Raw genomic sequence first — 17412 nt, 5'->3', positions numbered from 1 at the left:
TTTTATGCAATCACTAAAAATTTTAAATTCCAAAAAAAGCTACTAGAGAAGAGAGGAGGAGAAAGAGCAGAGTTCTTAACACATGTACCTGAAAAATTCCTCGTAGCCAGCATAGTGGTCAAGATGGCACCCTGTCAGAGCAATAAGAATATAAAATTAATGCCGCTTTTGCAAGTCTTTAACCTAACAAGTAAGTGTTTTTGATAACAAGTCTTCTCCTAACCTTATTTTCAGTCAGGAGGTTTTGGTTTCTTTTCAGTTTTTGGTCTCCGCAGAGTAGCAGGCCTGTGTTTCTTATAATAATGCTGGGACCACCCTGGTGGGCGCAGCCAGGTTCTGATTATTAATTTGCACAGCTGTTTTTCACTGAGTGGAGGGATCATATCACCAGTGATTCTAGCTCTTCAGGGTAGTTTGAAGTCCAGTGATATTACACTTCCCCAAGACCCAGAAGAAGAGTTTTGAGGTTTAAACATTTTAAAGCCCTTTTAATATAGTTCTGTTCCTCATATGGAATCCCACTTCTCACTCTGCCAAACTTCCCTCCACACAAAAAAGTAAAATTTCTTACCTTTAGTTTTCTTCTTGCATTGAATTTCTTCAAGCAGTCTACAGTCTCCTGTCTGTGCATCATGGAAGCAACAGTAGAACGTTGCTGGAAGAGGAGAAAAAGAAACTTAATTGAGGATATTTAAAAGATATTAAGCAAACAGTATCCTCAACTTCATCAAATTTTTATTAGTGGTTTCTGCATCCATCCGATGAACTTGTAAGTATTCAATTACAAGAGTTTCCTAATAATGAAAGACCGATTTTGCCAAGACTACTTGTTAAAAAAAAATCAAAGGAGAGTATATTTTTCACTGCAGCTCTTGGGGTCTTGGGGAACTGTCACTTACACAGATCCATGGGTGCTTCAGTGCCTCTGAGGCTGTGATGCGCTTGGCGGGGTTGATAGTAAGCATTTTATTGATGAGGTCTTTGGCTTCAGGAGTCACGGTGTCCCACTCTGGTGACGGAAACTTTAAAAACACAAGTTTATAAAGAGTTTAAAAAAGAGATATACTCAGTGGAACACAGAAGAGCCAAATATACTAATCATGTCCATAAGTAGTGTGTTTCATCATAAATTTACTTTTTGTAGAAGTTAAATTGTATCTACATGTAGACAAACTTTTTAACTTTTTAGTTTATATTGGAGGATAGCTGATTAACAGTGTTGTGATAGTTTCAAGTGGACAGCAAAGGGATTCAGCCATAGGTATACATGTAGCCAAACCGACACAGATATATATCTATTCCCTCTCTATGTATGTATCTATATATTAAGATATTGAGTGTAACTATAAGGGACAAAGATGTACATTAAATTGCCATGTTATAACTAGTGATACATTTCTAAATTTGAAAAAACAAAATGAATCTTCTAGTCCTCTAAAAAATCTTTGTTCAATCTGCAAATTCAATTTTATGCAATCTTTCTCATAACTACTTATGCAATTTTACAAAAGTTAATAAAGCTGAGACGCTGTCACACCATCATGCTACTATGCCAAGGTTCAAAATGATGTATTACATACTTCCACATCTCGTAAGCAGTAACAGCAGAGAAAACAAAACAGCTTCAATTCCTGTTCCAAAATGGACCTATTAATTGCCACTGTTTGGAGTATAGCAGTGAGATGAAATTTGGAACTATAAGAGCCCAGCAGGATTTCATTTAATACCTTAAGAAGGTTAATCCACTTAATCATAAATTTCATTAAAACTAAGTTCATGAAAGTAGCCAACTCTCATAACTTTTATTAGTAACCATGTATAGTCATAAAGTGATTTATTTTAAATTTCTGTGTAACCTTTTTGTTGATAACTATGTTACCTCATATTCACTTAATAAGCATATTTGGTAGAAATATTATTCTTGACCGGTTAAGAAGAATGCATATCCCACTGGTTTCTAACAAAACATTAGGTTCTCTTCCCAGCTTACGAATTTTTCTAGACAATCTTGAGAAGAAAGCCACTGTCTCTGTGGCCTAACGGGCTTCAGCTAGTTCACTTTTAGGAGCCACGTGTGACTTGTGATGTGCAACTGTCATTTGTGATCTCGTGCATTTGTGATCCTCTGGCAAAATGAAACACGAGAAAAATGATGCTGACTCTTTAATACCTGCACATTTTTGCCAGTTTAATAGTTATCATTTTAATTCCAGAAGCTTCCTTTGGCCAGTTGTGAAAACTTGCTAACCATCAGGAACTACGGAGGAAACGCTCAAGTCTGCTTCTTCATGACGTGGAGATTTTCTGACAACAAATGAGGGCTGAATTCACCTAGATAAAAGTGGGTCCTTCTCTTATTTCTCCATTCACAAAGGCATTTCTTTACATTCACCAAGCAGTGCATGTGTAGAGGCATGTTTTTTGGGTGAGAAGTGGAAATGTTAGTGACTCAGTCATATCCTACTCTTTGCAACCCCACGGACTGTAGCCTGCCAGGCTCCTCTGTCCATGCAATTTTCCAGGCAGGAATATTGGATGGGTAGTCATCCCCTTCTCCAGGGGATCTTCCCTACCCAGGGATTGAACCCAGGCCTCCTGCATTGCAGGCAGCTTCTTTACCGTCTGAGCCACCAGGGAAGAAGCGAAGGCCCTGTCTTCCCAGAGGGGTTCCTAGTTCTAGTCTGTAAAGATGGTGAATGCACTAAAATGGCCAGGTAAATCACAATTTGGATTAATTATTATTAGTCTGGCTAGAATGGAATACTTCAAAATCATAGATTTTAAACATCTGTGATACATCCAACTCTCTAAATGTTACATTTAGTCAGGAGAGTCCATGATACCTGATACAATATAATATAGCTTTCTCATAACTTCTCTCTTTACCACATTGCACTCTTAACTTGTGCTCACAAGGTGGACCTGTTACTGCCTACCACTTAGTTAGCCCACTTAATAACACAGGAAAAGCATCTCCAGACCTGCATTCTGACTTCCCGAGGGCTGTGTGAGGTAAAATCAGAGGAAGTAGTAAATCATATTTATCAGAGGAGAGAAAATTACACCGAAGAGCACAAAGCCAAGCCATAAAGACAAAGTAGTTAAGGCCTTACTCTTCAATACAGACCTTTTTTCATATGCCTAGTTTCAAATATTCTAATTGGAAATTAAATGTATTGGAACTGTGATTTTTCAATATTTTTCAACTGTGAAAACCATTCTTCAAATGAAAGCTTTCACAGAAGCTCAATGGATAAACAAAACAAAATCAGTCAAAGCTGACATAAAGGAACAATGTTCTATTTGATACATGGATCACTGCAAAATATTGTTAACATATAATTTTGCAGTAAGCATTTGAAAATTTAAGTCAGCTAACAGGTAGTAACCACTTGTAAAGCAAAAATACTTTAATTTTTATATATTTTAAAATGCACTAAGATTTAAAACTTTGACAAGCAAGGTACTTCCTTAGAGACTTCAAACTGTTTTCCTTTCAGTTTTATGAAATAAAGGGCTAAAGGAAATAGAAACTAAATATATATGTTACATGTCTTATTCTTTTTTCCTAAAAGAGAGGAAAATAATAAGGGATATTATTAAAATAGCAATGAAAAATTTGTTTTTTGGTAAATAAAAAAACCAAACCCTAATATAAAGCTATGTGAATATTTATTACATACATCATAAGCTCCAGCCTTGATCTGCTGATAGAGTCTGTGTTGATCTTCATCCCAGAATGGTGGATATCCAACCAGTAGAATGTAGAGGATGACTCCTGGAGGGAATGAGCGTATTAACGCAATGTTAAGTCACAGAGAAACCAAGAAGTTAAATAGGGCAGATCCACAATGATATTAAGCCACGTCCATTCAAAGACAGAAAACTGGATGGTTGGTAAACTTCAGAGTCATGTTATGATGCACTCTGAAGTGTTCCGTGGAGGGTGAACGCTGTTCCTCCTTTGCCCAAGGACTCTGACAGAGTGAGAGTCCAATGCACGCAGCAGAGGGTTAATGCTAAAGGCGCACAGCAGAGCAACACCTAACTCTGAAGCCCACCTGCCGCTGTGGGTGGCGCGCTTGGCCTCCCTGAGCGCTGTGCACACACGATCTCCCGGTGCTCTTATCGATTTAGATACCATGTGATTTTAGTTACTTTAGAGGTTGACATTTAAATACGTAACATGTTATTACTTCCTCTTAGTCATTTTGCTAATTAGGACATTTTGTGGAGCAATGGTGCCCTGGTTACAGATTCATGCTCTAAATATCCAGGGTGCCTGGGAGTGTGGGTACCATCTAAGAAGATGAAAATCCTTTCCTCATTAATGATCTTAGTCTTCAAAGATAGCTTCTTCAATAAAACAACTAAACCAGTGATACTACAGGAGTATATACTACAAAGAGGGAAAAGAGAAGACTGAAATTGTGCATAAAATCCAAAGAGTTAAATGCTCAGCTTTAAGACAATTTAATATCTTTTTCATAGATATGTAATTATTGAGAAATTGATCAATACCTGATTTAATCTTTAAATTAAACAAAATTCTTGTATCTGGTAGTTTTTAACTTGCCCTGAAATCGAATCTGAGGTTTACATGTCTCCTTGGATCATCCTCTTTGTCATCATATGTCCCTTCCTCTACTTTTGAAACATTTTATGCCCTGCTTAAGATCTTTCATTTCTAGCCCATTGTCCCAGAGGAAAGCCTGCTGTTGCGCTGCTGTCTCCTGCTTGCTTTTCTCTTGCCGAGTCCCCTTCACCAGGGAAGCCTGGGAGTGGTGGTAAGATAGGCGACATGCTGCCTGGTGGGCCTGCATCTCCTGTCTCCCAAAGCTGGTCTCTTCATTACCTTTACTCTGTTAGGGACACTTGGCCCTGCTCCTGTTCACCACACCCTACATATTTATATGATAGACACTGTTGCAGCTAAGATGGCTTTAAACAAGGGTTTAATCACCCTAGGATTTTCTAACCTGCTTCAGGAAGACCCACTTCAAAAAGCTGATCATGATCAGAATAAAGCATTTTAAACAATATTCTTAACTAAAAACCCAACAACGCTTTAAAATCAAGATCTAAAGGGACTTCACCACAGTGGAATTAAAAAAAAAAAAAAGGGCAGTGCAGAAAATCAAATACAATATTGGCACCTTACTTTGCAAGACAAAAATGTTTTTTCTATCTTTCACTCTATCACTGACTTAATGTTCATTCATTTATTTTCATATTTTTCCTATCTGATTTAACAGATGCATTTAATGATGATAATAATTAGGATGATGAGTGTCTGGATGCAAGTAGAAAAGAGGATATACCTAAGTAGCTTTAACCCTTTTCTATGGTTTAGCGGGTGAAGAAGAAAATCAGCTTTGCAATGGAAACAGTCTATAGTCATTTTAAAATACTCATTTCTCTAATAAGCATCTGGAGTTAGGTTGTTATAAAATTATAAAATAGAGCCACATCTGCAACATTTAGCATTCTGGACCTGGGCACAGCCTGCTTCTGAAGCTTTGTTCTTGTGAGTTACGTCTACTGGTTGACACTTGGTGTGGTACTTTTCTGGGAAGGAAGACTCACAGACATTTCATTCCCTAAGAATGAGCACCCACTATGTTAATAAATGCTCATGATTTGTTTGATGGATGCCTACAAAAAATACACTTTAAATAAAATAATGGCATAAATATAATAGCTTTAAAAATACTTTCAGGCTACAAGACACTATTGAGCAGGCGGATGTGAAACTGTCAATTAGAGACGCGGGTTTGATCCCTGGGTCAGGAAGATCCCCTGGTGTAGAAAATGGCAACCTGCTCCAGTATTCTTGCTGAAAAATCCCACGGACAGAGGAATCTGGTGGGCTACAGTACACTTGGTTGCAAAGAGTTGGACACAGCTGAGCATAGTTCTATTACGCCTTCCTTAGTCTAAGAATAACTTATTTCATCAGCTGTTTGGCTACCCTGAGATCTGGCTCATAGAGAAAAGAGAGGGTAATTAGTTTTTTCTTTCTTTAATAATCAGCTTTCAAAATAACACACTGGTTCCCCAAACATCCTCCAAAGGCCAGGATTTAGGTTGCATTTTGACTACTATTACTATGAATGCAAACATAAATTTAAAATTTTAATCCATCACTGTTATTTTTCTTATTTATCTTCTAACTGTCCTATCTTTAATCAGTTGAAGGCACTTCCAAGTGGCTCCTGAGTCCTGGTAATACAAGCTCTGTAGCCTTTAATAGTTTCTGCTCTTTCTGGTTTCACCAGATGCTCTTGGATCATTACTTTTCCTGATCCAGACTTGGAATCAGCCACTTCTACAAGCAATCTTGACTTCTTATGGTGGCAAACAGTATACAGAGACCAGACTGGAAGTCTGAGGTGTGCTCTGTGGGAACTACACGTTTCTTCAACAAATAAATGGAGAAGCAAGGAAAGAGGAGTGAGAAGAAGAGGGGGAGAGAGGAGCAGACCTTACAAATAACAGAGACTTAAGAGACCAAGCTGATAATGAAATTATGAGACAAAGGGGCAAATAGCAAAATTACTACATATTTGATTATTTTAAGCAATTACATGACATTTAAAAATATTTCTATTATTAACATGTTCTTTAACAAGTCATTTTCTTTTAGAGGTATTCATTAAAATATTATTATTATATGACATTTAAAAATATTTCTATTATTAATATGTTTTTTAAAAAGCCATTTTCTTTTAGAAGATTCATTAAAATATTTATAGATATATTGATATGACGTTTGGGTGTGACTTAAATAATCTTGGGGTAGAAGGCTGAGTCAAGTGATGAAGAGGAAATAAGATTAGCCATCAGTTCAGTATGCTATTATCCTCTCTGCTTTTGTAGAGATAATTTTCTGTAACAAATTTTCCATAAAAGCTGAACTATTTGACACAGTCCACTTCATATAACATTTAAAAAAAATGAAAGTTAAAACAAGTTTTCATTATCTTACGTACACGTTTGTGCTTGGAATACGCTAAGAGATGTTTGATTAATAAGAGTTGAGAAGCACTGATTACTGATTAGGTAGAAAGACTATATTATCAAGGACATTCAAAACTGATTTTAATAAAAGCTACAGCTTATAATCACATCAATGATCAAAACATTCTAAAGGCTGTTCTTATGGAAAAAAGGTGAAGCAGCAATGCTGAGAAACTCTTGAGAAGTCAGTGGGAAGTTAACGGAGCAGTCTAACAAGTACCCATTTCAAATTCTCAAAAAGTAAAGGGCACAGCACGAGCTTATGTGCAAAATGCAGGTGGAGTCTGGAAATTAACTAGTGAGGGATAGAACAGCTTCCTTTTATCCCTCATGCAAACCCAAAACCAAAACACAATTCAAATGGGGGGACCTAAGGGGCCAATGATGGATAGAACAAAGATCCAAAACCGAAACACAATTCAAATAGGGGGGACCTAAGGGGCCAATGATGGGTAGAATAAAGATCCAAAACCAAAACACAATTCAAATAGTGGGGACGTAAGGGGCCAATGATGGGTAGAACAAAGATCTAAAAGATCAAGGCCAACAAGTTAGCAAATTATTTTTCAGACGATGAAAACTATTTCTACCATGTGGTAGGGCTGGCAAACTGACAGGTTCTCTGGCATCAGGCTAAGGCGAATGCCCGTGCCTGCCATACTATCTAATGTCTACCTTTGCAAAGAAGTAGTTATTCAGAGCTAGTGTTCAGGCATGGTTGAAAAAGAGATTCTCTCAAGAACTGCCATTACCTAAAAGCAGTAAATAAAGTGTACATTACTTTGGCGCCTATTACAATGGGAATGAGAAAAGGTGTACCATTTTGTAAGTAAAGTGAATTTAATGTAACCTTCAAGACATATAATAAAATGATAAAACTATTCCAAGCAGCAGAGACCCAGAAATGTAACAAAAGGCATAAAAATCTCTTATTATGTTCCAGGTAGTGAGCAGTGTGTGTGTGTGTATATGTGTGTGTGTGTGTACATGTGGTTGGGTAATTTCCCCCAAATATGTGACACCATAATATCTAAGACACTTCTGCAGTTAACTATGTGATCCCAAGGACATTTTTCAGCACGCAATTAATTAAAGGATGCCAAAATTTCTACAGAAAATAAGGGTTGGTGGCCCTAAATAGGGCAGGCTTGTCACAAAGGGATTTGGCTGTTAGTAAAAAAACGTGTAAAAAGAAAAGGTAAGGAGATAACTGAGCAAAATGGAAGATAACTCTACCCATGGGAAAACGAGCTGAAATCTGAAAGATGCCCCGTGGCTCTGAGTTTCTAGAGTCATTCATGAGATGTGTGTGTAAAAATTCCTCTTAGTAGTTCTAGGAGGCAAGTACCATTATCATCACCATTTTAAAAGTGGAAGCTGAGATACCAAGACTCACTCCGGTCGGACCTGTCTGTACACACCCTCTCTTCAGTGCTGGGTACCGCTCTAGCTCCCCCGCCCCAATAAAACCCATCCGCATCTGTCAGTCTCTTAACAGATCTGTGATGGAGGCTGATTTCTTGCAAACAAAATATTTTGAGTTATTTGCCATTAACATGTGGACCTGAACAACAGCATTTTGTGGCAATGCTCTCACCAGAAGGATTTTAGAGCTCCTGCTTAGGAAACAGTCTCAGAGAGGAAGTCAGAGCTTGGAGCTCACCTAAGATACTACCCTTTAAGTGACAATTCCAACTTTTTAGAATAATAGCTGTTTGCATTTCAAATTGCTTTCAGTTCAATTCAGTTCAGTTCAGTCGCTCAGTCGCGTCCCACTCTTTGCAACCCCATGAATCGCAGCACGCCAGGCCTCCCTGTCCATCACCAACTCCCGGAGTTCACTCAGACTCATGTCCATCGAGTCAGTGATGCCATCCAGCCATCTCATCCTCGGTTGTCCCCTTCTCCTCCTGCCCCCAATCCCTCACAGCATCGCAGTCTTTTCCAATGAGTCAACTCTTCACATGAGGTGGCCAAAGTACTGGAGTTTCAGCTTTAGTATCACTCCTTCCAAAGAAATCCCAGGGCTGATCTTCAGAATGGACTGGTTGGATCTCCTTGCAGTCCAAGGGACTCTCAAGAGTCTTCTCCAACACCACAGTTCAAAAGCATCAATTCTTCTGCGCTCAGCCTTCTTCACAGTCCAACTCTCACATCCATACATGACCACAGGAAAAACCATAGCCTTGACTAGACGGACCTTAGTCAGCAAAGTAATGTCTCTGCTTTTGAATATGCTATCTAGGTTGGTCATAACTTTTCTTCCAAGGAGTAAGCGTCTTTTAATTTCATGGCTGCAATCACCATCTGCAGTGATTTTGGAGCCCCAAAAAACAAAGTCTGACACTGTCTCCACTGTTTCCCCATCTATTTCCCATGAGATGATGGGACCGGATGCCATGATCTTTACAAACTCTAAAAACCCTATTTGACCCTCATACAGTTCTATGCTGCTGCTAAGTCGCTTCAGTCGTGTCTGATTCTGTGCCACCCCATAGACGGCAGCTCACCAGGCTCCCCCGTCCCTGGGATTCTCCTGGCAAGAACACTGGAGTGGGTTGCCATTTCCTTCTCCAATGTGTGAAAGTTAAAAGTGAAAGTGAAGTCACTCAGTCATGTCCGACCCTCAGCGACCCCATGGACGGCAGCCCACCAGGCTCTCCCAGCCCTGGGATTCTCCAGGCAAGAGTGCTGGGGTGGGGTATACAGTTCTGTGAAGGCGAATATTTCTACTGTACAGGTAAAGAAGCCAAGTCAGTGCTGCTGAGGAGGTGGGGTCAGCTGGTGCAGAGCAGACTTGAATTTGGGCACTGTGATTCTAAATGCTGTGCTCGTCTCACATCTGCCTTCTTAGGCGTGGAAGTGAATAAAAGCCAAGACACACCCAGCTGGAGATCACACACCAAGTTGTTGGTTGTGCTAATAATACAGTGCCAGAAGCTTAGAGGGTTAGCTCCTGCCCAGTAACTCCAGCAGAAAATGTTTCAGAATACCCCGAAATACCCCTTTTATATCAGTCTCCCACCAATTTGAAGTGTATGTTGACACAGAAACTCTGCTATAAAAGCTGTGGTGGAAACTCCCCATTCTTTGAGCCTACACAGGCTATGTTTTGATTAGAGCTTGTTGCTAAAGGCCAGGCCTAAATCAGAGCCCAGTCCCCACAGGGCAATTTCACTCTTTTCTAAGAGTCACTCTTTTTCTCCTAATCCCTGCTGAGCACCTTGTGTTGCAGACAGGACAGCTGTGGTCAGGGCTCCCTGGAGGAGGTGAGAGGATGGGAGCATAAACCCCACGCCCTCTGTGGAGGACACTCTGTGGCCCTATCTCAAAGTTCCTCCTGGGCCTCAGGCTTCAGCATCACCTGGGAACTTGTTAAACACGCAACACTCCTGTCCCAGACCTACTGAATCAGAAAACAGCAATCTGGTGTAACAGGCTCTCCAGGCGATTCTGTTGTAGGCTAAAGTCTGAGAACGTAACTCTTAAGTTGATTGCTAGAGAGCATCAACCTCAGATTTGACAGATACTATTTTCATTATAACAATAGTGGTGCACTGCAAAATTTGCATGAAGATGATTCCTTACCGCATGCCCACATATCCACTGGCTTTCCATAAGGATCTTTACGTAAAACTTCTGGAGAAAGATATCCAGGTGTACCAGCAAAACCTAGGGAAAACAGATGTTAATGAATGAAAAGCAACTTGGCAAAACCAATATGAAATGGCAAAAGAAGGAAGAAAAACTTCTTTGGGCTTCTGTATCTGCTGATCTGCTTGTCAAGATAAGACAAGGCTCTTAGGGAAATAAAATAACGTGGACGAGTTTCTCTCTGTAGCAGTCTTAACATCAATCTGTCCCGCATTGTAGCTAATTAGAAGAAACACATCCCCCCCGCAGCCCCCACCCCCCCACGACATAGAAAAACCTTTCTATGGTGCTGCACAGTCAGTGTATATACTTCAGACTACTTGGTCAGCAGTTCTGATTCCTGTTCATGTGGAAGTTAAAACTACACCTGTGAGACGGTCAGAACATGCTACCGTATACCTGGGAAGAAATTAGGAGAAAACTGCAAAAGATGATACTTATCACGATGCCTACATAATATATTATGAGAGGTTGTTGCTGTTGTTGAGTTGCTAAGTCGTGTCTGATTCTTTGCGACCCCACAGACTGTAGCCCGCCAGGCTTTTTTGTCCATGGGATTTCCCAAGCAAGAATACTGGTGTGTGTTGCCATTTCCTTCTCTAGGGGCTCTTCCTGACCCAGGGATCGAACCTGTGTCTCTCACATTGCAGGCGGATTCTTTACCACTAAGCCACCAGGGAAGCATTATTATGAGGGATATTTACCTATCAAGCGGGGACTGCCTGGTGGCTCAGATGGTAAAGAATCTGCCTGCAATGCAGGAGACCTGTTTCCGATCCCTGGATTAGGAAGAGCCCCTGGAGAAGGGAATGGCTACTCACTCCAATATTCTTGCTGGAGAATCCCAAGAACAGAGGAGCCTGGTAGGCTATAGCAGCTATGTGGTTGCAAAGGGTTGATATGACTGACTAACTAACACTTACCTACAAAGTAGAAGGACCCAAAACATAGATCCTGGGGATAAATTTAAAACAGATTTTCAGTAAATATTTTTGATAGTGAGGTAGTCTATGCGAGGGGGAGGGGGCTGAGAGTAACTGAAGAACTCACTGGGAGAAGAAATGCACTCATAATATTTCAAAGAGCTCACTCTGTACTGATAAATAATCACTGTGTACTTATAAGTGGCAACTGAAGAGAAGACTCAGGAATATTTAGATGAGTCACTACTGAACAAGTATCAGCTAGATTTTTAAAAGATTAGGTATGAAAAACTAGATGGCTAAAGAAAGCTTCCTATTAGATAAATCAGTACTTCCAAGAAGGTATACTTAAATGATAATTAATAGCTAGCATCTAGAGTAAAATACTTATTTATGAAAATAATGGTTTTCAAATAAAAAATATTTACTTTAAAAATTACCAAAAATAGCTGTTGCTATTTGGAAATTTTCTTTAAGTGCATACAGAAATTGGAAAGTGTTCTTTAAAAGGATATGGAATCAGGAATTCTTCTGACTACAAATCAGTGATGAAGCACATTATGTATTTACTGGGATGCAAAGCATCCAAGAAAGGAGCTTTTCCCCACCTCCAAAACAAATCTGTCCTTAGAAACAAGCATATATATAATAACACAGTTACCACAAAATTACATTTTGAGGCAAAGGGTTTTGGATTTCACTTTTCCCCCCATTTTCACTGCCTCTTCTCTCCTCTGCTTGCTTTAGAGGAGGACGAGGAGGACAGTGAGAAGGAACTTCAAGAAAAGACCTGTATGTTGCAGTTTAAACTGTACATGGACCACAGTGGATCCACCTCTAGCTCAAACTTTATTTGGTAGAAATGTTTGTTCGGTAGTTGTGAGCTCGAAAGAATTACTGAGCAACAGTGCTGGTTCCCCTGGCTGAAGCTCAAGGATTACCTGAAGGAGAGATGAAGTGTGCTGTCCTAAGGCAGAGACAGGCACACTAGTTCCCAAGAGCTTTCCAGGGCGTCTCACTGCCACATCTGCTCTCTCATTCCGACCATTCCTTTCCAACTCCTCCCAACGCTGAGACACAAAGGGAATCCAGCGGCAAGCAGACTCCAAAGACCAGACCAAAGACTGAGGTCCCACCTGGCATTTTAAGATACCTTGTCATCTGGTCCTACCCACCACTTCCCCTTCATTTGGTCTACACAGTATCTTTCTACTTCTGAGCACTTAACCTAAAAAATCTCTTTAAGATTTCTTGAAAATAAACCTTCCATTTTCACCCTTAACGATGCTTTTTCTGTTTCTTGAACCCTCGGTTTTTTTGGTGTATGTGTGGGAGGGAGTACTTTTTCTCTAGCATACGGTGACTCTAAATTACTTCCATCTCCTACAGTTCTCAGTGGTCCTTTCTTTCTCTGAATTTCGACTACCCTTTTATATGCCATCTGTAACCTCCTGTCTAGAATTGGTAAACTTTAATTATGTCTTAAATAACTCGTAGAATACATGCCTGGAGTAGGAAATGTTAACACTTCACTGAGGCAGAAAAGATCAAGAAGTAACCACTGTGCAAGAAATGAAGTGATAACCCTAAGTGTGAATTATTACAAACCTCTTCTGGAGACTAAACTGCTAAGAGACACTTGCTCCTATTTGGCACAACTATCATTTGAGCAGTTAGGGGTCCTTACCCTTAAGAATAGTGCAGCCGACATCTACGACCCACAGATGTTAAAACAGCGCACTTTACAACGTGTTCTCACGAATACAGAAACACTGAGGGTAAGACAAACTAGATTTTCTTTAGCATGAGACTGAACTCCTAAAAATCTAGTTTATTATGATATATACTATCAACGGGAATTTAATGGAAGCTTGCCTTCTTTAGAGACAGGGTATGTTTCTCATTCTGAAAAGCCAGTAGGAATACCAGAAAGGATCAAAGAGAAAACAGAATTACTTACATACAGAATCCACTGCAACATACTGCTGTTAAAACACCCTTAATATTTAAACAACAGACATAATAACATAATAGCAACCAAGCAAAATAATTCTTCCATAAGAAATAGATCATTGTAGTTATCCTTTTTTCCTAGTAGCAAAAAAAAGAAAAAAAAAAGAAAGAAATGGATTGCAAACAGCATTTCCAATCCCACAGGAGAAACAGATTGTTCTCTTTGGTAAATCTCCTAGTTTACCTCACACGAGTGGTACAGGGTGCTACTACTTCTAGCCTTTTTGGCTCTATACAAAAAAGACCGAAGAAGTCACATGGGCAAAACAGGTATCTGAACTTGAAAATAAGGGAAAAAATAACCGAACACAAGAGAGCTTCTAGAGTGGCTTGAATAATTTTTCTTATTTGGAGTAGACCTCAAACTTATTAAAACAAAACTCTGTAAAAGCTTGAAACTCTGGCATTACACATAATGAAGAAAGAGTTCTGCTTTTTTCTTATTAAAATAAACGTTTCCCCGCTCAAAACCTTTACATCTTTTAAAATGTAAAATTAACCAGTCAAATACATGAGACTATGGCAGAAAACTGAATAACTACCAAAACAAACCATTCATACTAAAACATGCCTTTCCTCCTAAAACCTAAAATATATCAGGCAATATCCCCAAAAGAAAGGCAGTACATCACATGCCCTTCACTTAATTTGAGTTGAATGTGTTCAGTTGCTCAGTTATGGCTGACTCTTTGCAACCTATTAAAAAACAAACTTTAAAAGAAAGCTAAAAAAAGTATTCTCCCAAGCTTAGAAACTATGTTTTTTTATACTTTTAAAATGATAGATTTTCTTAGACCTTGAATCGCCAGTCTATGTCTGACGCAGGATACAGCATGCTTGGGGCTGGTGCATGGGGATGACCCACAGAGATGTTATGGGGAGGGAGGTGGGAGGGGGGTTCATGTTTGGGAACACATGTAAGAATTAAAGACTTTAAAATTAAAAAAATAAAAAACTAAAAAAAAAAGAATAAATAAAAGTCATTACCCTAATAGGCATCTTGGTAGGAACTTAGCTGATTATCACCATACTGAAGAAAAAGTGGGAATTTTACTTCCCATCTGTCATTGTTTCTCTGAGACCAGCTTGCCTTGAGAACTGAATTATAACAATTTGAAAATTTGTATACTTTTATATGGATGCTATTGCTTTCACTAGCCTGATATTTAGTTATTCACTCAACAACTTTTACTGTGTAGGCTGGTTCTGAGACATGTTTCATTCCAAGACAGTTTTGAAAACTTACTGAATAGCTTTGAAAACCCAGGCATATTCCAATGGTCTATGTTACTCGTCTCATAACAGCCTCATGAAAGAGTGTTTATTATTTCCATCTGCAAAAAGGACACTGACCTCACAGAGTTAAAGCTACTTGCCTAATATTATGTAGTTGTTAAGAATCAGAGCCAGGATATCAGCTGCAGTATTTTAATTCAAAAAGCAGAAACTTTGTACTACACACAGTCCCTCAAACAGCTTGTGATCTAGCAGAAGAGATGAAATCTCACCCAAACAAGTGAGATTTCAGGAGCTCAACTTCAATACTTTTATAAGCATCATCCAAGTTGTCAGTGTTAAATTTGATCCTTGGCTCCGTAATAAGGCTTCTGGCTTATTCCCGATATCCAATTATCATCTTGTACATAGTTCTGGCAATCACATCCCTGAGCCTAAGTCCCTTTTTGGTACCTTGTAAAGTGGGGTCCTGCTGTGTTCTAGAAATGACTAGAGTTCTGTCCTGGAACCCAGCTTGCAGGATTCTGACTTCCTCTACACAGATTCCCTTAAAATTCAGGGTTCCTGTCCTTTCTGCTTGTCACCTGGCGCTTGCTTGCTCCTGTGCACTCCTTAGCTCAAGCTGTCCTCAGGGGTACTTTGAATGCCCGCCTTATCTTAACTGGCCCCTTGCCTGAAGGCTATCCTTAAAGCCACCCTCCTACCAAATCCTTACTTAACAGAAACCCACTTATATCCTCCTCTGCTCAAAAATTTTCACCAGATTCCTGAAACCTCTAAGATAAATGCTAAATCCTTCACAAGAGCATAAAATCCCTTCCTACTTCATCAGCTCCCCATCTTAGTATGCCTTCTGCTTTAGCTGTAATCAACCTATTGTTATTCCTGAAATAGAAAAAAAATTGTTTCATGCTTCTGAAATTTTGAATGTGTTGATCCCTCTGTCTGGAATGCCTTTATCTCCTTGCATGCCAGTGAGCAAGACTCCCATTCAGCCACCAGAAAGGGGAAGCCTTGTCCCAGTCACTGAAATTTCCACAATTTTCCCCTTGTGCTCCAGAGCACCTTACACCTGCTTCTGTTAAAGGTGCTCCCACGCTGCCTGCTAAATACTTATTGATACGCAAGTATGAGCATTTTGAAGGGCAGGACCTTCTAATTCATTTCTCTATCTCCAGTGATTTGCTCTGCCCATCTCTGTGATAGCCCCACTACTTCCTATTGGACCCCAACTCTTGTAACTGTATGTTCTTTATCAGGGTCAATTACACTCCTTACTAGGATAAAATGATGTCTCTGAATCTCAAATTTACAGCACTAATTCTAGGTCCTACCTCTTTTCAGTTTGCAGTTAATGGAATAGCTTTGTCCAGTTATATGAGAAAATATGACACAGCAAATGACAAATTTGGAGGTATTAAGTTCACCTGGTAAGTAAGGACAACCTTAATGTAAAAGGCAGTATTTAACAGAGGTATTAGAGACAAGGATAATGGTCAGGCACCACTGAAACAGGACCAGCAGCACAAAATGACGTCCTGAATTAGGCTGCCTTCAGAGGAGGTGGATAAGGCTGCCCCACCAGCCACTCCCGGTAAGTGGCTGGGGCAGATGAGACAGAGATGGTGAATCCTGGGAGATCTGTGTACTTCGCAAGTACATCTGTATGTTTAGGAATACAGAACACTACTTGTATAGAAAACAAAAGAATTAAGCATTTCTTGAGCTCTCTTTCTATTTGTTGTGATTGTTTAGAGGATAAGCAATTCAAACTGAAGGGCATTTTGCCACTGGCCACAACATGGATGGACCTAGAGACTGTCATACTGGGTGAAGTTAGTCAGACAAAGACAAATATCATATGATATAGCTTCTATGTGTAGTCTAAAAGGTACAAATGAACTTTTTACAAAAGAGGAGTCACAGATGTAGAAAACAGACATAAATTTGGGGTAAAGCAGTGTGACATATACTCACGACTGTGGCGCTAGTGGTAAAGAATCTGCCTGCAAATGCAGGAGACGTAAGAGACAGGGGTTTGACCCTTGGGTCAGAAAGATCCCCTGGAGGAGGGCACAGCAACCCACTCCAGTATTCTCGCCTGGAGAATCCCATGGACAAGAGGAGCCTGGCGGGCTACAGTCCATAGGGTCACAAAGAGTCAGACCCGACTGAGGTGACTTAGCATGCACGCACATACACACTGCTATTTATAAAATAGATAACTAGTAAGGACCTACTGTATAGCACAAGGAACTCTCCTCAATATTCTGTCATGGCCTATAGCGGAAGAGCATCTAAAAAAAGAGTGGATATACATATATGTATAGTTGGTTCACTTTGCTGTTCATCTGAAACTAACACAATATTTTAAATCAACTATGAAAGTGAAAGTGAAAGTGAAGGCACTCAGTCGTGTCTGACTCTCTGAGACCCAACGGACTGTGGCCTACAAGGCTTCTCTGTCCATGTGATTTTCCATGCGATAATACTGGAGTGGGTTGTCGTTTCCTGCTCCAGGGGATCTTCCTGACCCAGGGATCGAACCCAGGTCTCCTGCATTGCA

At 39.8% G+C, this 17412-nt stretch overlaps 1 protein-coding gene across 16 annotated transcripts in view; it reads right to left on the bottom strand.

The window, feature by feature from the left end:
* The window catches only part of CAMK2D (calcium/calmodulin dependent protein kinase II delta), a 317386-nt gene that overhangs the window by 49260 nt on the left and 250714 nt on the right, over window positions 1–17412 (bottom strand). For all 16 annotated transcript variants that reach the window (XM_018049187.1, XM_018049192.1, XM_018049193.1 and 13 more), the window contains 5 exons: window positions 10609–10692; window positions 3684–3778; window positions 900–1022; window positions 572–655; window positions 89–131 (listed from right to left, as the gene is read on the bottom strand). In XM_018049187.1, the coding sequence (XP_017904676.1) occupies window positions 89–131; window positions 572–655; window positions 900–1022; window positions 3684–3778; window positions 10609–10692 (429 nt within the window). The remainder of the gene's footprint in view (window positions 1–88; window positions 132–571; window positions 656–899; window positions 1023–3683; window positions 3779–10608; window positions 10693–17412) is intronic.

This window comes from Capra hircus, chromosome 6, assembly GCF_001704415.2.
Source record: "Capra hircus breed San Clemente chromosome 6, ASM170441v1, whole genome shotgun sequence".
Classification (NCBI taxonomy): domain Eukaryota; kingdom Metazoa; phylum Chordata; class Mammalia; order Artiodactyla; family Bovidae; genus Capra; species Capra hircus.
Note: the sequence above shows the minus strand (reverse complement) of the source record. Positions and strands in the feature narration are given on the sequence as shown.